This window comes from Microcaecilia unicolor, chromosome 1, assembly GCF_901765095.1.
Source record: "Microcaecilia unicolor chromosome 1, aMicUni1.1, whole genome shotgun sequence".
Classification (NCBI taxonomy): domain Eukaryota; kingdom Metazoa; phylum Chordata; class Amphibia; order Gymnophiona; family Siphonopidae; genus Microcaecilia; species Microcaecilia unicolor.
Window position 1 is genome coordinate 379,189,667 of NC_044031.1, and position 24,397 is coordinate 379,214,063.

Genomic DNA, 24,397 nt, shown 5'->3' on the forward strand with positions numbered 1-24,397 from the left:
GGGATGTAAGACGGTAGAGGGGGTGACATCGGGTTTGGAATGTTACCTGGAAGCCCAGCAGTGGGGGGGACCAGAGCGGGAGGGAGGCAGGACTCGGGCGTTAGAAAAAGGGGGCCCGAAAGTTTCCCTAATTAAGCCGGAGACCCCCGCAGGGAGTAAAAAGACCGAGGTAGAAGCCGGCCCGAGTAGAAAGGCTATTCCTTTTGGGAGCAAGGGGTGTTTTAAGTGTGGTAAGGTAGGCCATTTCAAAAAGGATTGCCAGTGGCGGGAGGGATGGATCTCCCAGGTAGAAAAAGGAGTTAGGCCCAGGTACCTAACTCAAGTTAAGGTGGAGGGAGTACCCATCACCGCCATGTTAGACTCTGGGGCCGACCAATCCATGATCTCCCGGAGGCTGTGGCAACAGATAAGAAAGAGGAGGGCCCCGGGCAGGGAGACCTATGATGGAGGGGTGTCTATCCAATGTATTCATGGGGCCAGGACCCGTTATGCACTCCAGCGGGTCAACTTACAGGGGCCCACCGGAGAGCTAGAGCTGGCCATGACCGTTCTACCCAGATTGCCGCATGAGGTGATTTTAGGGAGGGATTGGCCATCATTTATAGAGTGTATGGGGGAGAGAAAAGTGTTGGTCACTACCCGGGCCCAGGCTCACCGCGAGGTAGACGAAGAAACAGAGAGAATAGGGGGGATTTTTCCTTTTCAGGGAGAGGTATTGGGCGAACCGGGCCGGGAAAAAAAAAGGAAAGCCGTGAAGAAAAAGGAGCAGAAGGGTAGAAGGGAGGCTCTTCAGCGGGCTCAGAGGGAGAGTTACCTGCCGGTGGCCCCGGAAGAATTGAGGGAGCAGTTTCCCCAATTTCATAGGGAGCAGGCCACGGACCCTACCTTAGAGTATGCCTGGGAAAGGGCGCGCCAGGGAGAAGGCCAGGTAGCTCCGGGGTTCCTGATAGAAGGGAACATCCTATATAGAAGGGTGCCAAATTGGGAGCACGAGGGCGGAGGGAAACAGCTGGTGGTACCCCGAGCTTTTCGTCCGCTGGTGGTAAGGCTGGCCCACGACCATCCTCTGAGCGGACATAAGGGCTCCCAGGCCACCCTGACCCAAATATTGGCGAGGTTTTATTGGCCGGGCATATATGGGGAGGTGGAAAAATACTGCAAGTCCTGCCCCAGATGTCAGAAGGTATCAGACAGATTTCCTCCTAAACCCCCTTTAAAGCCGCTGCCATGGGTAGAACAACCGGTGAGGAGAATAGCCATGGATATTGTGGGGCCAGTAACAAGGTCACAGAGAGGGTATCTCTATGTGTTAGTAGTTATGGACATGGCCACCAGGTATCCATGGGCCCTGCCCATAAGGAACACTTCGGCCAAGGGTATTGCCTGGGAGCTCATAAAAATTTTTTGTGAGGTAGGTTTTCCCCAAGAAGTTTTGACAGACCGGGGTTCCAACTTTATGTCCCATACCTTAAGACAAGTATGGGAGGCCTTTGGGATAAAACATGTACGTACGGCAGCTTACCATCCCCAAACCAATGGGTTGGTGGAACGCTTTAACAGGACCTTAAAGGGGATGCTAAAAAAAGCCTTGGGGGAGGATAGGACCGGGTGGGACCAACTTTTACCCTTTGTGCTCTATGCATACTGGGAGAAGGTGCAAGACTCCTTAGGAGTTTCACCGTATGAGTTAATGTTTGGCAGAAGACCCAGGGGTATATTAGATATCGTACAGGAACACTGGGTACCTCCGGAAACCAGCGAGCAGTCCGTGGGCGAATATTTGCAGGATCTAAGGGGCAGATTGGGTAGGATGCAGGAGTATGCCCAGGACCGTCTAGAACAGAGCCAAGAACAACAAAAGGGATATTACGATAGAGGGACGTGGGACAGGGAGTTTGCCACCGGGGATAGGGTCCTCATCTTAATCTCGGAAGATCCCCATAAGTTCGCCTCTAGATGGAAAGGACCCTGGGTGGTGAAGAGGAGACTCGGTTCCCTCACGTATGAGGTGGCTAATGAGAGGGGTCGGGTCCAGACGTTTCACGTTAATCTTATGAAACCTTGGGTAGCGAGGGTAGGGTTTCAAACGCGGGGGGACGAAAAGGAAGGAGAGGAGTTAGGGCCTCAAATAAGAGAGATTTTCAAACCCTGTGAGCCCGGAGTTAACCCCCAGTTACCACAGGGGCAACAAAAAGAGATAGGAACGCTCTTAGAGCGCTTTAAAGATGTTTTGACAGCATGCCCGGGGAATACCCACCTAGTAGAGCATGACATTGTAACTGAACGGGGTAAGATAGTAAGGCAAAGGCCCTATAGACTCTCACCAATGAAAAGGAGGGAAGTCATTAAACAAGTGCAGGAAATGTTGGACTTTGGGGTAATTGAGGAATCCCATAGTCCCTGGTCCAGCCCGGTGGTGTTAGTACCAAAACCTGAAGGGGAGTGGAGATTTTGTATTGATTTCCGGCAGCTTAATACTATCTCTCAAGCTGATGCCTATCCCATGCCTTATATTGAAGAGTTGGTAGACAGGTTGGGGTCAGCCCAGTATCTTACCACTTTAGATTTAACAAAAGGGTACTGGCAGATTCCCCTTTCCCCCGGAGCCCAAGCAAAGACCGCTTTTAGTACCCCTATAGGCTTGTACCAATTCAAAAGGCTACCCTTTGGCCTAAATTCGGCGGCGGCGAGCTGCCAACGATTGCTGGACCAAGTCCTCAGACCACATCAGACGTATGCCGCGGCCTATATGGATGATGTGGTAGTACACAGTGAGGACTGGAACAATCATTTGAAACAGGTCGGGGCAGTGCTGCAATCGTTTAGGGAGGCTGGACTTACCCTTAACCCGAAGAAATGTTACTTTGCCCTGTATAGGGTGAAGTATTTGGGGTATAATGTAGGCCGGGGGGAGGTGCGACCCTTACTGAATAAAGTTAAAAGCATCCAAGACTTTCCCCGACCCCATCGGAAAAAACAATTGCGTAGGTTCCTGGGTATGGTGGGGTATTACAGGAGATTCATCCCGCACTTTTCTGTAATGGCTACTCCCTTAACGGACATGTTGAGGGGTAAGAGCCCGGATCAGCTGAGGTGGGGGGAGGCGGAGTTGCGAGCGTTACAGCAGATGCAGCAGGCCCTGTGCCATGAACCGGTGTTGAAGGCCGTTGATTTCGAAAAACCCTTTATCCTACAAACGGATGCGTCGGGGAGGGGGCTAGGGGCAGTGCTGTCTCAGGAACATGAAGGGGCAGAACATCCCGTGCTGTATCTAAGCCGTAAACTCCTACCTCATGAGAACCATTACTCCACCATAGAGAAGGAGTGTTTAGCTATTAGGTGGGCAATACAAGAGTGTACGGTCTATCTCGAAGGGAGGCAATTTAAGCTAGTAACGGACCATGCCCCACTGAAGTGGCTAAATTTAATGAAAAATAACAATGGAAGGCTAATGCGGTGGTATTTAGCACTACAACCCTTCCAATACACAGTGGAGCATCGTCCGGGGAGATGTTTGGGGAATGTGGATGCCCTATCCCGGGTAGGCGAGGATAAGAAAGAAAAGTGGGAAGAATTGGGGAGTCAAAGCTTAAGGGAGGGGGTATGTAAGGAATATGCCGAAAGGAAGATATGTAAGGAATATGCCGAAAGGAAGAGGGACCCCAGCTACCCACCGGAGAAAAGACAGCCGGAGGGTAGGGGGGAAGACCCTAGGGAGGCTCAGGTTTTGCCCAAAAGGGACATAAAGATGGGAAACTACAACTCCCAGAAGGCCACAGGAGAGCTCCGGGGGAGGAGAAGTACGGTGCAGTACCAAGGAGCTCCAGAAGAGGGCTGCCCGGGAAAAGGAAAAGGGGATTCTCCCACCTGGTGGAGGAGGTGGTGGAACCGGTGGCAGGAGAAGGAAAAGCAGCCTAGCAGAGTTAATGAAGAACAGTGTAATCAGCTGGAAAAGGGGTGGGGGGGAGGAGAAAATGGACTGGGCTACTGAAGGAGAGGGGGAGAATGAACCAGAGGCGATGGAGCAAGAGGAGGCTGAGCTGGTCTTAGAGGAACCCATGGAGCTCTTGGCTATGGCTCAGCCAGCACTGGAGGTATAGGGGAGAGGCCTGGGTCAATGCGGGAGGAGGTCAGGAGAATAGAGACTGACCTAGAGGGTGGGACCCAAGGCTTTGAGCCCGCGCAAAGTCTAGCTCCATTGAACTGTGCTGAGAGAAGCCTGGCTGTAATTGAACTGTGTTAGAAACAGCCTGACTTTATTGAGCTGTGCTGAGAGAAACCTGGCTGTACTTGGACTGTGTTTGAAACAGCCTAGCTCCATTGAACTGTGCTGAGAGAAGCCTGGCTGTAATTGAACTGTGTTAGAAACAGCCTGACTTTATTGAGCTGGGCTGAGAGAGGCCTGGCTGTACTGGGACTGTGTTTGAAACAGCCTGACTTTATTGAGCTGTGCTGAGAGAAGCCTGGCTGTACTTGGACTGTGTTTGAAACAGCCTAGCTCCATTGAACTGTGCTGAGAGAAGCCTGGCTGTAATTGAACTGTGTTAGAAACAGCCTGACTTTATTGAGCTGTGCTGAGAAAAGCCTGGCTGTACTTGGACTGTGTTTGAAACAGCCTAGCTCCATTGAACTGTGCTGAGAGAAGCCTGGCTGTAATTGAACTGTGTTAGAAACAGCCTGACTTTATTGAGCTGTGCTGAGAGAAGCCTGGCTGTATCGTTTACAGCTGATGATGTGCAACTACTCATACCCATTGAACCAGATCTATCCACAGCTTTCAATAAACTGACTGCCTGTCTAACTGCAACTCAGGAATGGGCAAACAACAACAACAAACTCTGCCTGAACCCAAGCAAAACAGAGATTCTTTGGGTACCTAACACAAGTGCACAAATACAAGACTTCAAACTACCTTTTGGGAAGTATGAACTCCCCCTGAAATCATAGGTCAGAAATTTTGGAATACTTCTGGACTCATCAGTCACTCAGATCCTGCAAATTCAAACAACCTGTAAAAAATTTCTCTATCACCTACAGCAGTTACATAACCTCTCTCCGTATATTGAAATGACGAGTCTGACCACAGTGGTCCATGCCATGATAACATGACGACTAGACTACTGTAATGCTCTGTACACTGGTCAAACCAAAAAGAGTTTTCATCAGCTCCAACTAATTCAGAATGCTGATAGAAGGCTGCAAGCAACGTGACCACATCACACTGTTCCTGAAAAAAAACTATACTGGCTACCAGTACCTTTCAGGACTAAATTTAAAATACTATGCTTGATGTTCAAGGTCCTGTGACAAGGTCTACAGAACATTGCCTCTCTCCCTTAAGGAAAGTCCTTCCGAGAGCGATGGCCACCTTAAGAAACATCCTTCTATAACTAAACAGGGCCACCTTAAAAGTACAGGTCCCACCATGGGAGGAAGTGAGCCGGGCGGGGTGGAGTTCAGAGTAGGAAGTTTAAAAGAGAGGGGCCAGACAGAGGTAAAGAGAGCCCCAGAGGAGAAAGAGGAGAGGCCCCAGCATATGCCTTGACTGAAGACATTCCAGTGCTGTGACTGGGTTGAGGTAAGCCCTTGCTGCTGTTTAAAATTTGAAAGTTTGCTGGAGGGATGGCCAGAGCCAGACCTGACAAGTAAAATAGAATTAAAAAGTTGTGTCTGAGGCAACCTTGCAGCCATGGGTGGTGTTTGGGACTATAGCCAGAGGTGGCTTACTGCTGTTGTGCTGAACCGTCTGGGTTTTTCCTTTCTATGCCTCAGGCTCTGTGAAGAAATAGGACCTGGAATCTCTGTTCATGTAAAATAAAATGCTTATTTTTTTGCATTCTACCTTTTGTCCGACTATTTTATTTTTTCTCCGGCCACGCCTAACCTCGCTGGAGGTTTCACAAGTGGTGGCAGTGATGAGATTCTGCGCTTGTACTGCCAAAGGAAGGCAGATCCTGATCTCTGGAGCTGTGGGCCAATTGTAGAGGCAATTTGGAAACAGTGGGCAAAAGGGAATAGCGCGGTGGGTGGGTGGGGGGGGGGGGGGGGGGGGGAATGTTTAGCTACTGCCAGACAGGCAGATTTTTATTTTTGTTGGGAGTATACTTTGCGGTCTGAGCCACTATAGCAGAAGCATGAAGAAGCTACTCCAAGCCCTGGTTGAGAGGCAGCAGCAACAACAACAAGAGATCCTGCATTGACAACAGCAGCAGCAACAGCAGTTTATGCAGGCGTATCTCGAGCAGCGACAATAGCTACAGCAGCAGCAAGTGCTACAGAAGATTCTAGAGCTACAACAGGGCTCTCAGGCCCAAGCAGGGATAAGCACCCAGCCACACAGTTTATCAGAAGCCCCTGCGGGTTCCATGTTGAAGAAAATGGCACCGGAAGATAATCTGGACTACTTCATGACTAATTTTGAGAGGACTGCCCACTTTGCTGGTTGACTGGAAATGTCATAGATGGCATATCTGGGTAACCTACTGACCAGAAGCAGTCAGAGGCGTTCCAGGATGTTAATCCTGTGGAAAAAGCTACCTATGCAGAGGTGAAAGCAGCCATCCTGGAGAGGGCGGGCTGTACCCCAGAGGCCTATAGACAGCAGTTCCAGAAGGGTTCCATACAAGCCAAATAAAACTCCAGGAGTTTCTTTTACCACCTCAAGGAGGTTGCCTGGAGATAGCTGCAGCTGGAGAGAAAGACAGGACCAAAGATCACAAGAATCATCCTCCTGCAGCAGTTCCTGGAGGGATTACCATGATCTATGAAGCAGTGGATGTGGCAGTTCCCCAACCTGACCCAAGAAAGTGCGTTAGAAGCAGCCGAGGCCTTCTATCAAGCACAGCCAGTGTCAGAACCTGGCAAGGAGAAGAAGCGACCTGAAAGCCCTGTGAGGAGATGGGAAAGAGCCAGACCAGAAAATCTGAGGGTTCAGAGACTGGTCCCTAGCCAGAGGTCTCCAAGGAAGGGGCAGAGCGGTAGAAGCTCTCGTCCCTGTGAACATACCATGGCCCTCCCCCATCTGTTTCAGATGTGGAGGAAAGAGTATTATGGCCAGAGACTGTCCAGATACAGAGGAGGGTCCTATGGATGTAACTCTGGTGGCCACTCATGACTGCAGTTTTGTGGAAGCTGCTCATCTGGGAACCAGAAATTGTGTACTTCCAGTGGAGAAAGGACACACATGTCAAGCCCTAGTAGTCTCTTGCACTGTCAAGACCCTCGTCCAGGGACACATACTCAACCGGTCACAATTATACTATAAGCGGGTTGTGACCTTGGCCTGTGTACATTGGGTCCAGAGGCAGTATCCACCAGCTCAAGTGTCCTGTTCAACACCTGTGGGGCAATCTCATCTGGAGGTAGCAGTTCTACCATGGCTATCATACCCAGTGATGTTGGGCTGGGATTTTCCCAACTTCAGCACCATCTGTGCTCGGCTGATTGATGGCCTAATGAAGGAGGAGTCTTTTCCAGCGATCTTCCCACTAGAGGACCCTGACTTATATGTGGAAAGTTCAAAGTTGCCTAAACTCCGCTGCCAGCGGTGGCTGGAGAAACTGCAGTACTCGCTGAATTTAGGAGAAGCTGTCGATGGAGAACTGAAGCAGGAAGGACAGGTAGGAAAACCTGACCCTTTGGACACTCTGTCCGAATGGAGTAGTGAGGGAGCTAAGGGGAATTTCAAAAGGGCGCAGTCAGAAGATTAGTCCTTAGGATGGCCCGAGCTAGGGTGGTTGCAGCAGACGGGAAACCCATGAGCAACCAGGACCCCTCTAAAGTAGTACCCCCTTATTTTGTGGTAAAGAATGACCTACTGAATAGGGTGGCCATGGGAACCCTGAAGGGAGAAGAAGTGAGCAGCTACTGGTATCCCAGTCCTGCCGCAGGCAAGTCTTGCAGCTAGCCAACAGTCACCTCCTAGGTGCCCATCCCTTAAACAAAAAAGCAAGTTCGAGCCTTCCTTTGGGTTATGGGGTATTACCGCCAGTTTATCCCTGGGTTTGCTGCTAATTGTTTGAACTTTGAAAATTTGCTGGAGGTCTGACAAGTAAAATAGAACTGAAAAGCTGTGTTTGGGGTGATATTCAATGCTGGGCCATTTCTGGTGACCGACATTAAATATCTGGTTTAACTTTGACCAGTCAGAATTTAACTGACCAAGGTGATATTCAGCATTGGCTGATTAAATTCAGACCGACCAAAGATATTCTAGGGTTACACAGCCAAATATGACCACCAAATCTAGCCAGTCACATTTTAAAAATTGGCAGATAGCTGATTATATTGCATGATTTAACTGGCAATCCACTGGCCACTAACCAGCAATATTCAGCAGTAAACCACTGAATATTGACGAGTAGTAAGTTATCTGGTATGTAACCGGTCAGGTGCCGATCCTGGCCAGGTGCCATTGAATATCAGGGGGAGGGGGGGTTGTATTTTGTTGTGTGGAGGGGTTCAAATTAGGGGGGGGATTATATTGGTGAGGATCCTTGAATTAGAGGAAGGGGGCTTATGTGGGAAGGCCTCAGATCAGGGGAAGGGTGTGACTTTAGATCATGAAATGAGACTTATGTGGGTAGACCTTGGGTGAGTAGAGGGATTAATTGGTGGGAGGTGGAGTCCCTTGCCATGCACTTTACTATGAGGCAACACAGAGGGCCTGTGGTACATGTTTTTGAAGCTAACTCAGGTGCATTTGCTGTATCTGCTAATGCATGTAACTGAAGCCTGTGTGGTAAATGTCTGTCCTGTGTGATAAATGCAGGGCAGATGCTGGCCACAATCCTTGCATTTCCCATGCAGACTTTGCACTTACCGCAACTTAAGTGTGTGCAAAAACTTGCTGCACTATAGTAAACATGCTCCATAGGGATGGGAATAGGGAAAAAAATGTACTTCATTGTCAGTCTGCAATTTCTCTCATTTTCAGAATTAGTTTCAGTTTGTTTCATACATTCATTTTAATTAAAAAAAAAAAAACAGTGTTAGAACTTTATAATATGTGCAAAACAGCTTAATGCAAACCTGGTCCTGGAGGCACCCCAGCCAGTCAAGTTCTCAGGATATCCACAATGAATATTCATGACAGAGATTTGCATGCACTGCCTCCACTTCATGCAAATCTCTCTCATGGATATTCATTGAGGGTATCCTCAAAACCTGACTGACTGGGGTGCCTCCAGGACCAGGTTTGGGAACCACTGGCTTAATATGTGCTAATTCATATGTTGATATGTGTTAAATTGATTTACCCTCGGATTCTATGTATGGTGCTCAAAGTTGCGTGCTCCACTTTGGGCATACTTCCGAGATGCACGTAGAAATAAACTGGATAATGAACTCTGAACCATCAGTAATTGGGTGCTAACAACCAATTGTTGATGTTAATCGTCACTCATTAAAATTTGCACGCACATCTGGACATGCACTGTTCTATAAGAGCTGGCATCTATCTCCCATGATGTGTATCTATAAGGAGATGTGGCCACAACCATGCTGGGGGCATTCCAAAAGGTTGCATGTGGAACCGTAGAATACTGCCTAACTGCACCTAACTTGGGTGCCAGGTTTCAGCAGGCAAAAGTCCAGTGCCCAAAAGTTAGGCATGGGATCCACGCGAAATGCATCCTTTATAGAATAGTGCTTAGTTTTAAATTTTTCAGCACCTAAGTTTCAGCGCTGTTTACTGAATTCCCTCTTAGTGTATGTTAGGTGTATTCTCTAAAGTACGACTACATTATATAGAATAGGTTTAAATTGCATCACGGTATATAGAATACGCCGTGTGGCTCACCACATGACCAAATTTGGTCACGTCCATTTAGGCCACATTTTTCTGGGTGTAAATCCTGATGCCTGAATTAGCCGCAGAGCAGATGGATTCTATAGGAACGCCCACACCCCACCCATGGTCATGCCCCCTTTCAACTAAGCAGATTATTATTTAGGCGCACCTCATTATAGCATACACTTAGCGAGTTGTGCGCATAAGTCTTAATTAATGCCAATTAGTGCTAATAATTTCTTCTTAACATCCAATTAACAGAACTGATTAGCTAGTTAACCAATTAAGTTATGTGCATTGTTATAGAATACGCTTCAATTTCCATGCAGAATTCCAGGCACCATATATGGAATCCATGGGTTTATGTTTAGTGTGAAGGATGTTTCAAACTGCTGTACTGGGACATTTTCTTTTAGCTATGGTCTTTGCTCCAGGTCTCAAAATAAAAGAATGTGTGGCCTTTCTGTTTGAAAATCACTGTAGTACAAAACATGTACAGTAATTTGCACCTTTTCTGTGTGTGCGTGTGTGGGTAGAATTTTGCTTGATTAATATATGTATAGATATGAAAATTGGGGAAATATAACTTGTGGGTGTGTTTTTCCTCTGTAGCCTAAACATGCCTCCAGTTGATTCATTGACAAATAATATTCATTTAGCTGCGCTGAGAGAGGGCAGATAATGTGGACAGAACACTTTTTTATCTATGGAAATCACTTTGAAAATTGGCCTGATATATCCATCATTCTTTTTTCACTTTTGTGCCTGCTAACTTCTTTTTAATATTTGCCAAACTCATCATGGGCAGTTTTGAGTAGCTCCTGCAGGTGGAAGCCTGAGAGTACATCTGTACCTGTTTACTTTTTATCTTTCCATCAAATGTTAACTACGAAGTATGCAAGTATAAAAGTTTCCAAGGGCCTTGCACCTGCAATTAAAACTATGCGCACTGTTTTCTCTTTCCTAGCCCATCTCCACCCTTAGCCTGGCCCATTTTTACTGCAGATAAATCTTGCTGCCTGCTAAATCTAGGCCACAACAGTTAGTCTCACTTAAGACTGCAGTTGTTTTCCCCAGGAATATCAAATGCTTGGTTACCCCGTCCCTTTGAAAATTAACCACCCTATACTAAATAAATTAAGGGAGGAAGTTATTAGCATTGGTTACTGTTAAGTCAAGTTATTTTACTACATTGGGTTACTTTAGCACAAGGTCCCATTTTATGCAATGAAACCTTGTGCTAAAATGATCCAGCTTTTGGTAAAATAACCTGACTTGTGGTAAATTAACCCATTAACTGTAGTCCACATTGATATCTTTCCCCTGTGTCTCTATTATCACTTTTTACCCTTCTGCTGTCAAATCAGTAGATGCTTGGAAAGGAAAATAAATATATAAAAATTGCATTTAGAAATGAAAAAATCTCTTAAGTATATTTAGGTTTAGTAATATCCTAATTTAGAACACAAAAGTGGCTAGAGGTACATTGAAGAATTTCTGTTAGCTACAAAGAAAACAGATATGGTAGCTTATAACATGATTAATTGATACAAATTATTCTTAAATATCAGTGGTAACATATCACAGTTTTCATAGATGTACCACTAGAGATCTGTGATACTCCAGATGAATTAGACTATGAGTGTTCCAGGGACAGAAAAATATCTACTCTATCTGAATGCACACTGCTTCATTAGCTTTCGGACTTGCAGGAGGTATACAAGAAATTAATCCGGCTGCTCCTAAACCTCCTAATGAAAGCACTGGTGTGCTTATGGAAGGACAAAATTCTCTTAGCGGAGATTGGGTGGCAACACCGGTAATTGGGAAGCAAATCCAGTGCTGGGCAGACTTCTACGGTCTGTGCCCTGAAAATGGCAAGGACAAATCAAACTCGAGTATATATATAAAGTATCACATACCATGTAAAATGAGTTTATCTTGTTGGGCAGACTGAATTATTATTAACATTTGTATAGCGCTACCAGACGCACGCAGCGCTGAACACCTGACATAGAGAGACAGTCCTTGCTCAATAGAGCTTACAATCTAAAAATAATACAGACAGACAAGACAATTAAGGGCGAAGGAAGTACTGGGTGAGAAGGAACAAGGGGAGGTAATTGAGTAGTAACTAGGAGCCAAAAGCAGTGGTGAAAAGGTGGGTTTTCAGCATAGATTTGAAAACAGGTAGAGATGGAGCTAGACGTACAGGCTCAGGAAGTCTATTCCAGGCATAAGGTGCCGTGAGGGAAAGGGACGAAGCCTGGAGTTAGTGGTGGAGGAGAAGGGGGACGACAAGAGGGATTTGTCCAGTGAGCGGAGTTCACGGGGAGGAATGTAGGGAGAGATGAGAGTGGAGAGGTAATGGGGAGCTGCAGAATGGATACATTTAAAGATCAATAAGAGAAGTTTGGATGGACTGTACAGGTCTTTATCTGCCGTCATTTACTATGTTACTACGTTACTAAGGGAAGAAATTGATCAGCAGCATGAAAATACATAAACAGAAGTAAAGTTACTGTTTGGATATACCCACAAACATCTTAAGGACAGCAATATCTTGCCTGCAATCATTCCCACAGTGACTGGGAAATCTGACTTTGTACCATCCAAGAGAGAAACATATTTGAAAAACTATTAGCAATTGTAAAAAATGTCAAATGAAACAAGTTCCATGCAGAATTAATGTAAACATACTTTCTGGAATGGGTGTGTGTGTATGCACAAATCTGTAAATCCCCGTCCTCCTTGAGTAAATTCCCCAGTCAGGATCCTCATCGATCCCCCTGACATGTCCTGCAAATTTGGTATGCATCGGACAGTAAACACAAAAAGTATTAGGACTAACATGGTGATCTCAAAAGTCTCTTTCCCTTTAGCAAATAGGGCTGAAAGCAGAAAGAGAACGTAGCTAGACACAATCACACTTTGATCCTCTGCAAGCTGCATTAGACTAGAAATCATCCAGGTCTGCCGCTCTCCACCTGCCACTGCCTGTTCTTCAAATTTTGGACCATAATAAAACCTTCACAGCACTGGGATATCCACAATAATTGCTTGTTCAAACAGTGACATAACCAGGGCTTTTTTTGAGGGGGTACTTGGGGGTACTGAGTACCGGCACCTTTTCCACTGTCTGCTAAACTTGACCCATGGTTCTCGTATTTTAATGAAAGAGCTCAAGTTCTACATACCAATTCTGCCTTGTCATAGATTCTATGACTGGTTGCAGGGGTCCTGGCTATTGTGGGGTGAGTCCCTCAATGATCACTCCACCACTGAAGGGTGGCCTGGCATTTGAGTACCGGCACCTTTTTTGCTAGACAAAATGCACTGGACATAACTCTCATAATCTGATCACAGTACTGGAACTTTGTGGCTTGCCCACTATGGCAAGCCATAAATCCTGCTGATCTACTGAATGCATATCAAGAAAAACTTACCTATACAGCAGCCACAAGGGAAAAGGCCATTCATTCAATCCTTGGATGCACCTGTCTTTGAAGCATACTCTGCATTGTAGAGGAGTCTTCAGTGTCAGGATCCTCTGCCCAGATGCTGTTAACACCTTTGTTCGGATTCATGTCTGAAGGATGCCTTCATGCCAAAAGTCTTTAATACAATTTAATTGACTGCTTTTGTGTCAGAAAATTGAAAAGCTTAAACCCAACCTGGAAAAAGAGGTAATCAGAAAAGGGGGGGAGGAGATAAAGTTCTGAAATGAGAGGCAGTGAGAGTTTCAGTGAGTTTTTGAGAGGGGCTGCAGGGCAACAGACTGATAAAGAAATGTGAAGTAGGAACTGTTAAATGAGAGATACGGAAACTAATTTGGTGACTGAGAGAACGACACAAACAGGTATCTCAGCCCGTCAAAATGAAACTTCCCCAGCTGTGTTTAACAGATCACATCAAAGCGCTGCTCTGTGCTCCATCAAGCCGTGGGGAAGGGGGCCCTCATTTTAATCTTTGTACATGTTTTGTTCGTTATGTTCATAAAGTCTCTGTACATCCACAAGTAGAGAGCAATCTTCAAAGGCATTTCCACACAGAAAACAAGTTTTACTTCGCTCAGAAATGGAGTATTGAAAAATTGCCCAGCAAATACAATTATGCGTGTATGGCCAATATTCATTTAAAGGCATGCATATAATGGAGAGACATTCCCAGCGGCAGGACTGGAGTGAAGGGTGCACTTACTATATATAGCTACCTTTCAATTGCCAAAAGTATGCAGCTAATTTTCACGGAAAAAGTAGCACACAGATCTGCAATTTTAGCTCTTTGAAAATTGATGTGAAGCATGTGAGAGAAAAATACCCACAGATGTTATGGACTAAATTCAGTAAATTGGGCGCCAAAATGCGCACTGAGTGCTGTTCTATAAATGGTACTCTAAGTAGGTTGCCATTTATACAATAGTGTGAAGTGCTGGGATCCGCACCCAACTTTTAGTTGCAAAGATTGACACCAACTGAACCCTGGTGTAAATCCCCGCAGTGGCGTTCCTATGTTGGCTGCCACTCCGGGCAGACGCCACTTTTGCACCCCCCCCCCCCCAGTGCATCACCTCCTGTCATGTGGCTGTCGGCTCTGCCAGTTCCCTGTCCCGCAGCAGGAAGTAATGTCAGAGGGAGCACAGAATCGATGGAGTATGCACCCGGGGCGGACTGCCCCACCCTTAGTACACCACTGAATCCCCGTGCCTAAATTGGGCATGGATCCCCCAAATTCAATAATAGTGCACCCCTGACCCACCCATGTCCCTCCCATGGCCGCTCTCCTTTTCAGTTGCTCGCTAAAGGATTTCCACGTGCATCTTTATAGAATAGTGCTTAGCAAGATGCACGTGTAAATCCAAATTGTGCTTGTTAATTAAATTGCACACCCAAATTTGCACATAATAATAATAACAATAAATTTGGAAACACCTGCAATTTTAAGTGCCATATATAGAATTCCCCTGCACACATACACACTGTTTGAAAGTTGCTCTCCTGTGTGTGTTTGTTTTATGGAAGGTCATCACCTGAGGAATGGATCTGGTTCTGGAGCTTGTAAGACAAGAAACTAGGAGCCCCTTGAGAGTTCAATGGATTGTAATATAAACTAAGTCAAACCACAATATCATGCTAGCATAACTGGAAAAAAACAGGTTATCAGGGGCACAGTATTGTTCTGGTTCGGGTCCTATCAGATAGGTAAGAGTCCATACTGTTCAGAAACAACTCATTTTCACTGACCTGCAGGATCCATGCTGTCGCCTATTTTGTTTAATATCTACCTCAAGGCTTTTGCCAAGCTGATTTGGTTGATAGATGTTCAATTTTACATCTGTGTGGATAAGATACAGCTATCAGTTCCTCTTTGAAACAGACTTACCTTCAGCCCTGAATAAACTGACTGCCTGTGTAACAGCAATTTCAGAATGGGCTTTAAAAACAAATTGTTTGAACCCAAGTAAAACAGCTCCTGTGTGTTCCAAAACCAAGCGGTCATATACCCAATCAAAATCCTCTTAAATCACAGGTCAAGAAACTTGGAGTACAGCTGGACTCACCACCTACAATGATTCCCAAATGTAAGCAATCTTCAGAGCTGGCTCTATCATCTGCGACAAATATTCTCTCTCTCTCAGGGCTGGTTGAACCCAGTAAGTGTGTGTGTGTGTGTAAGTACTTCAGCAGCACTCACCACATGCATGTGCAATATTTCCTTAAATTAGTCACCCTTGTTTCTGTCTAACTCCTGTTACTCTATCTTATCTGTCTATATGTTCCAGCTTTGCTTAGACACTATGCTGTCTAATATACTATGCTATAATATGTACTGTTATTTGAATAGATTTACTGCTGTAAATTGTCTATTGCCTAAGTCTGACTTATTCTTGCTGTAGACCACCCTGAGTGAATTCCATCAAAAAGGTGGTAAATAAATCCAAATAAATAAATAAATAAATAAATAAATAGACAGTAGCAATTCACTTTTCCATGAAAGTGTTTCATGGTCTATATCTCTGTGTCTTACAGGAAGTTCCTTCCACTCCTGATACTCTATCATAACAATTATACATAAAAAGGGTCCAAGTGTCTAACTGAAATAAAGTCCTTATATATGAATAAATTAAATAGATAAGTAAAGTATGCTCAGAACCTTGTGCTAACCAAAAAGGCAGCAACCACCTTTCCCATCATTGCACACCAAAGGCATGTGGAGGGGCATTTTCGAAAGGGACGTCCCTGCGACGGAAAGCAGTTGGGGACGTCCAAAATCGGCTTTTGATTATACCGATTTGGACGACCCTGTGAGAAGGACGCCCATCTTCCGATTTATGTTGAAAGATGGGTGTCCTTCTCTTTCGAAAATGAGCACTTTGGTCTTTTTAAAGGAGTCTAATGATAAAATTGTCCAAACTGTATTTTAAATACTGTCAGTGATAATAATAATAGTCACAGAAATAGTGTTCTCAATAATTCAGTTTCATAAGCTTACAAAACTCAATACTCCACTCAAAAAATCTCATCTGTTATCCAAATAATTCTCAGTCGATGGGGCCAGATAATAGATGATTGCTCATTCAGCTCCCAAAACCAAAAGTATATATCCAATGTGCAAAATTCTGGATTCTCCAACTCAAGCTGTGTTTCACTGCAACACTTCTTCAGCAGGAAATGTAAAAATCCATGCAAACACAAAACTGTATCTTAAATCTGAGCTAAATAAGAATAACCTTAATAACTTTAATGATAACTTCCAGATATTGAACATCAGACTCCTGGACAAGCCCTCCCCCAGGACTGATGGATCAACGATTCCAAAACGCCACCACTACGTGGACGGGATTTCCCTTTGACTGAGGATTATTTGGTTAACAGATAAGTTTTTTTTCAAGTTGAGTATTGAGTTTTGCAAGCTTGTCAGACTGAATTATTGAGAACACTATTACTGTGAATATTATCACTGACAGATTTTAAAGTGCAGTTTGGACATTTATATCACTAGACTTCTTTAAAGAGACCAAATGCCTTTGGTGTTCAGTCATGGGAAAGGTGGTTGCTGCCTTTTTGGTTAGCACAAGGTTCTGAGCATTCTTTACTTAGTTAAATTTATTCATATATAAAGACTTTATTTCAGTTAGACACTTTGATCCTTTTTTGTGCATTACTGTTTTAATTGTGGGTTGGGTGTGGATTTATTTAGCCCTATTTTTTTTTTTTAGATATACATAATAGGGGGAGGGGGAGAGATGAGGGTAGGGTCATAAATTAGACCTGTGAATTTAAGAGACTGCAGACCGGCAAAGGCCATGTAAAACCACAGCTACTTCCTTCCTGCTTGCAGTCCACTTTGCTGCATTTCTGATACTGCTAGAGGGGCAAGAAATGTGGAAGTGGGGTGACCTGGGTGTATATGAGTCTTAAGCACAACGCTTGAATATTAGGCATGTTATGTGCTCCCTGTTGTTAAAAAAGCATACGATCACAGATTGCATAAGCTAATACCAGGAAAGCACCCACACAAGCAAGAGGCTGCAGATAAACAGCTTCTTTGTTGACTTCTAATATGTAAACATAGAAAATAATGGTAGATAAAGACATTATGACCCATCCAGTCTGCTCATCTATACCATCTACTATATCTTCCCCTCTTTTAGAGGTTCAATACGTTGCATTATCTCTTCCTCTACCTTAGAAATCCCATGCTGTATTGAATTCATATACATTCTTGGTTTTTGGTCTCCATCACCTCCATCAGGAGTCTGTTCTATGCATCCTTTTCTGTACACGAACAGACCCCCATAGAGCTTGTCAGTGTCGGCTCGATTTGCGCGTCTGTTGATTAGCCCAACTGAATCACAGCACTTTGGATTGACATTCGCAATATTTGAGTATATGCTCCTTCTGATGAATTATTCACTTGACCCCTGAAGTAGGCGGTGTGATACACCGAAACACGGACTGTGTCGGGTCCTTTAATATCTGCATCAATAAAGTATTTCTTCATAATAGCCCCAGTGTTGGATTTCTCCTTTGATCAGCCTCTACTTTTTCCTGTTTGGTCTTTTTGGCGTAGAGGTTTTTCCTGTTTGTGTTTTGTGTTCTATGCATCTATCACCCTTTTCTTAAAACAGTCTATACCCTTTAACGTTCATCCTGTAAAAGCCCTGTAGGTGGCGATTGGTATTGCACTTTATAAGAATAGATGTTACTATTGTCACAGTTGGTTTCCCAAATAATCTTGACACCAGACCAGGGAATTTAACATTAAAAATATGGTTTTATTAAACTGTTAATTTAAGTGTTAAGTGTTCATCAACTTAGAGTAAAAGGTAATGGGATTTGACAGTGGCATACCGAGGGTGGGGTGGTGGGGGCGGTCCGCCCCGGGTGCATGATACTGAAGGGGTGCGGAAAGCAGCCGTGCAGCTGTCGGCTCCGCTGATTCCATGCTCCCTCTGCCCCGGAACAGGTTACTTCCTGTTCTGGGGCAGAGGGAGCAGGGAACCAGCGGAACTGACAGCCACGCGGCTGCTCCCAGCAGGTAAGAATGCACCCGGGGGGGGGGGGGGGGGGGCACAGATGCCGCTGCACCTGGTGTGGGAGGAGTATGCAGTGGCAATCTGCCCCAGGTGGCAGCCGACCAAGGATCGCCACTGGGATTTGATATACCACCTTTCTGTGAATCAAAGTGGTTTACATTTATTATATACAGGTACTTTTTGTCCCTAGTGGGCTCACAATCTAAGGGCTCCTTTTACGAAGCCACTATAGTGATTCCGGCATGGCAAATGTGATGATGCCCATAGGAACTGAATGGGTTTTCGCACATCTGCTGCACTGGAATTGCTAGTGCTGTTTTGTAAAAGGAGCTCTCAGTTTTTGTACTTGGAGCAACGGATGTCCCAAAATAGGCAGATATTGAAATAGCACATAAATGTTTTAACTACAGGGCTGCAAGATTATACCAATTTAGTCTGCAAAACAACAAGAATATTCTCAGATAAGTATAATGATCAAACACATAACTCTGTTACTTGGGACTATTAACATTTGGATCTGGAACTCTGCACCCTTTAGGTGCCCCATCCTCCCACTCCCCCTACCCTTTAATACCACCGATTCCCCTCCTCTCCCCCCACCCCCTAACATATCAATCCATGTATTAACATCTTAAGTACAGTAACTTACAATAAACCAGTCAACACAGGTTGGAAATAACTAGGCCACAACTTTGTTCATTAAACAAATATGATAACCAATAACAGTAACATAACAGAATCCCTCACCTGAGCTACTATAGTGCAGTTCAATAAAGTTCCTGTTCCTTCACCACCCCACCATGACAGCTGAGGATGTGACATGGACCTCCATGCCCTTTTAGCTAGGTCACCTGACCCTCCTGCTATCTGGCTCTTAGGGCCTCAAATGTACCACTCATCTCCCAATGAACTAAAGTCCCGTAGCTCGGGAGTCTGCCTGCTGCAACAATAAACCATCCAAACCTAGAACACCACCCAAACCTAGAACACTACTTCCAGTCCCCCATCCCCAACCCCATCTTTGAGAAAAGGGAGGGTGGGCAGGTAAGCCACCTCTGATTAGCAGGACAAAAACCCTGCTCCACGGAGGTGTCTATCTTAAATAAACTCTGCCCTGGACCACCCCAGAACCAGCCTTCCAATCCTTGGACCTCCTCCCAATTGGAAAATGTTTTTAAATTAAAGCTACCCTATCAGTCGTTGAACCTCTACCCCTATGTTCCTCTCCCCCCCACAAACCATTTCCAGCTTGCCATCTTCCTCTCAGAGCACACCACCCGTACTCTCATCCACGCTCTCATTACCTCTTGTCTTGACTACTGCAACCTACTCCTCACTGACCTCCCACTTAGCCATCTATCCCCCCTTCAATCCGTTCAGAACTCTGCTGCACGTCTTATATTCCACCTGAACCAATATACTCATATCACCCCTCTCCTCAGGTCACTTCACTGGCTTCCAATCAGATACCGCATTCAGTTCAAGCTTCTCCTTCTTACCTACAAATGCACTCAGTCTGCAGCCCCTCATTACCTCTCTACCCTCATTTCCCCTTACGTTCCCGCCCGTAACCTCCGCTCACAGGACAAATCCCTCCTCTCAGTACCCTTCTCCACCACCGCCAACTTCAGGCTCCGCTCATTCTGCCTCGCCTCACCCTATGCTTGGAATAAACGTCCTGAGCCCTTATGCCAAGCCCCCTCCCTACCCATCTTCAAATCTTTGCTCAAAGCCCACCTCTTCAATGTTGCTTTCGGCACCTAACCTTTATACCTTTCAGGAAATCTAGACTGCCCCAATTTGACTGCCCCTATTTGACTGACTGTACATTTGTCCTTTAGATTGTAAGCTCCTGTGAGCAGGGACTGTCCTTCTATGTTAAATTGTACAGCGCTGCGTAACCCTAGTAGCGCTTTAGAAATGTCAAGTAGTAGTAGTAGTAGTTCATGGTCACATGAATGAGGTCCAGCCCAAAGTTAAACTTGTCCATCGAGATGTGCATTCGGATTTAAACTAACATTTGGATCTGGAACTCTGCTCTCTTTTACACGCTACACCCTTCCCCTCTCCCACCTTTTAATATCACCCATTCCCCTCCTCTCCCCCCCCCAACATATCAATCCACATATTAACATCTTAAGTTCAATAACATAAGCCAGTCGTAACACAGGTTGGAAATAACTAGGCCACTGCATTGTGTATTAAGGAAATAACATGAAAACCAAGAACAGTAACATAACAGAATCCCCCACCTGAGCTACTATAGTGCAGTTCAATATAGTTCCTGTTCCTTCACTTCCCTGCCATGACAGCTAAGGCATAAGGATATGACATTTACCTCCATGCTGTTTTAGCCAGATCACCTAACTCTCCTGCCATCCAGCTCTTAAAGCCTCAAATCCGCCACTTATTCCCCAATGAACCAAAGTCCCCTGGCTTGGATGTCCACCACAGGGGCCAGTAGGGAACCTAATTGACCCCTCCCCACCAAGCTACCCAAGCAAAGCTGCGGACTAATATACAAATAAATGAAGTGTTCAATGCACTCCTGAAAATCGTTAAGAAACAGATCCAACCCTATATCCAAGAGGTGAACTCTATCTCTCCCAAAGAGCCCCAAACAGTCAGTGTCTACCTAGTTGTGACAAAGTTGAACCCAATCCACACAGTACAAGCCAAGATAGCTGCATCTAGAAGAGAGGAACAAGTCAAGAGGGCACCCAGAACCAGAGGAGATGAAGAATAAGAGACAGAGAATCAGCCAAGGCCAGCCACCCAACCATCAGGAGCACCAGGCTCCAACAGTTAGTTAGGAGGAAAAGGACCATGCGTCAAGATCCCCCCACCAGCCACTCCTACTATAACACACTCTTCTTCCATAAAACCAAGACAGGTGCACACATGCCAGCTCTAGTGCAAGCACTGCCTAAGAACTCAAGGTGCCAGCCTCACTAATCCAAGGGGTGTACATCGCCCCTGAAGGCTTTAGAGGACCATCTACCCAACCACTTTATCACATCATCCCCCAAATCTGATGCCAAAGCGCTTATCGCTGCACCTATGCAGAAGGAATGCGTCCCAAAAACAGAAGGGTCTTTGCCAACTGTAGCCAATGTTTTGCGTAAAACTGCCATAAACTGATAACGGGTCAAGACTATCTTTGTGTACCAAAAACAAAGAATCCTTCTCAACATCAAAGCATGCCTCCTGCCACCCTGATCTGTCTTAGATTGGGTGATATGCACTTCTAATATATCGCTCCTGCTTGAAACTTGTTCCAATAACAGCCTTTCCCACCCACTTTGCTGCTCAAACCTGCTACAAGTTTGCCAACTTGCAAGGGCCTGAAGAAGGCTACCGAGAAGGTGGCCCTAAACAGTAATGCCTCATAATGTGAAAAAACAACAGAGGGGACAGCCCACAAGAGCAGCGTCGGCTTCTCATGCGTGATTGGGCATCTATAGTCCATGGGTGTCGGTACCTGCCTCCCCCAACCTGCAAACATCATACGGGCCAGGAAGCCTGCTGATGGACTCCCCCATCCATAAACCTGACAGAAAAATGTAAAACCGGCTACCTGCCATGCAACAGCCCCTTTCAAGTAACCCAAGAACTTTGCATAAAGAACGTACTCTGCTACAGGCGATCAGGCACTGGACCCTGACTCTAACCCTTCTCCTGCAGGAACTCATGCACTCTGGAAGATTCAGCCGTGTAAAGCGCCCATGTGGAAGGCATCACAGATCTCTGCAATGTCATCCAAATCTCTGCCAAACCGAGTCCCACAGGTGGTCTGGCACCTGCATCCTTTCCTTCTCTACATCCGGCACCAGAGACTGAAACAGGCCAAACTGGAAACAAAATAAAGAATCAGTTAGTTTGTTGACAACACCAGGGACATGTCTGGCATATAGGAAAAGGTTCAGTTGTAAACAGCGCAAGACTAACGCTTGTACCAGTTCATTCACTGATCCCTCTTCGTACAGACCAATTTCCAACTTGTGCATTGCTTGTAAGGTTGCAGAAAGTCTTGTTTTTGATCAACTTTCATAATTCATCAACAGTAATTCTACTTTGCACCCCAGATAATTGGGATTCCAGATGCACCACAGTACAGAGACAACTGTTACTTGTTTATTCAGTGAATTTCATTCTACTCTCGATAAAGGTTTGATGACTCTTCTCATTTCTATTGATCTATCCTCTGCTTTTGATTTAGTCAGTGCACTTTTTCTAGCAAAAAAAGTGCAGGAACTCAAATGCCAGGCTATCCTTCAGGAGTGAGTGATCACTGAGGGACCTATCCCACAATAGCCAGGCACTCTGCAACCAGCCACAGAATCTATGCACAGGTAGCACTGGTATGCAGAGCCTGGGCTCTTTTATTAATACTTGGGGACCATGGGTCAATTTTAGCAGGCAATAGAAAAGTTGTCGGAACTCAGTACCCCTGAGTACCCCCTGAAAAAAGCCATGGATTTAGTTGATCACTCACTCCTGATCGTTCGCCTGCAAGTGATTGGAGTAGGAGGCTCTGTGTTGGCCTGGTCTTCTTCTTCTCTCTGTGACCGATCTTTCACAGTAGTTACTCCTGCCTCTCACTCTAGAACTTTTGCTCTTTGGTGTGGACTCCCCCAGGGCTCTGTTCTTTCCCCTCTACTCTTCACCTTGCAACCCTCCTTCAGGATGACAATATTCATTTATTTTTCTGCGCTGATGATATTCTTTTTATTTATCCCACTTCTTTTGTTTTTCCAGATCTTGGTCCTCCACATATAGCAACTCAGGCTCTGTTTAACTGGATTTGTGCTCAGAAACTTGCATTGAACCCATCCAAAACCACTGCTTGCTGGGTGTCTGGCTCTCACCCTGTTCCCTTGCTTCCTTTTAATTTTTTCAGCACATCTTTAGTCTCAGTTTCATCATTTCTTTACTTAGGGATAATCATTGACTCACAGCTATCTTTTGAGTTTCAGATTTCCAAGGCTGTACAATTAGAATTTTTTTTTTTGCTTTACTGTCTACGATCAATTAGCAAGTTTCTAGATTTTGCAGCAATGCATACCCCCATTCACGCATTCATTATATCTAGACTTGTTTATTGTAACTGGGTTTATGCAGGATTTACCTCCATTCAACAGTGTTGTCTTCAAACCCTTCATAATTCAGCAGCCCACTCACTTCTGAAAGCTAAGAAGTCTGATTGTATCACTCCTCTCTTACTCCAGCTTAACTGATTTCTTTTGCCTTATCATGTCTGGTTAAAAATCTTGAATCTTGCTCACAAGGTAGTTCATTCTGGTTCCTCCTCCTATCTTTCTTCTGTGATAATTTCCTACACTCTTTCCCATTCCCTTCGTTCCTTAGATACACAACATTTGGTTTTCCCCTCTCCACGACTGGCCTATCATGAATCCTTGCGGACATCTGCTTTCTATTTTTTAGCCCTCCCCCCCCCCCCCCCCCGGTTTTGGAAAAACCCACTCCCAGCCCTCATTTAATTTGTCTGCTGACAGCTTGTCCCTCTAGCAGAGTTGAATGACTGTTTTTAAACCCTTTCCGAGTGTTTGTGTTATGTGTGATCTTGTTTGATTGCTTATCTTTCTTATCATAGCAATGTATTTCTTTTCCTTCTTTCATTACTTTAATGTTTTTATTTTTTAATTTTGTTGACTGCTTTGACCTATTACTATAACTACTACTATGTAGCATTTCTATAGCTCTACAAGGCGTACGCAGCGCTGCACAAACATAGAAGAAAGACAGTCCTTGCTCAAACAGCTTACAATCTAATAGACAAAAAAGGCGGTGTATCAAATAAAAGTAAGCAAAACATAAATATAAAGCACAAAGCCACCTGCTTATTTACCACTTCCACCACCCTTCTGTTGTTTTTCACTAAGGGATTTCAAGTACAAAGGCAGAATAGGTCTCTGTTGGAATCTGAACTGGAACTTGGTTTTGTTTTGTTTTTTTCTGTATTTCAGAACTGCAGCTGAAAGGAAAGTGTTATGGAAGAGATGCCCCAGACTAAAGGAAGTAAAGTAGTAGGCCAGTGGTTCCCAAGC

The 24,397-nt window shown here is 45.0% G+C and overlaps 1 protein-coding gene across 1 annotated transcript in view; it reads right to left on the bottom strand.

Annotated features, from left to right (window-relative positions):
• The window catches only part of IL2RB (interleukin 2 receptor subunit beta), a 126,425-nt gene extending 111,043 nt beyond the window's left edge, over positions 1–15,382 (bottom strand). The window contains exons 1-3 of the mRNA XM_030190070.1: positions 15,351–15,382; positions 15,034–15,124; positions 13,237–13,464 (exon numbers count right to left, since the gene is read on the bottom strand). Coding sequence (XP_030045930.1) covers positions 13,237–13,270 — 34 coding nt within the window. The 5' untranslated portion in view covers positions 13,271–13,464; positions 15,034–15,124; positions 15,351–15,382. The remainder of the gene's footprint in view (positions 1–13,236; positions 13,465–15,033; positions 15,125–15,350) is intronic.
• Positions 15,383–24,397: the final 9,015 nt, after the last annotated feature.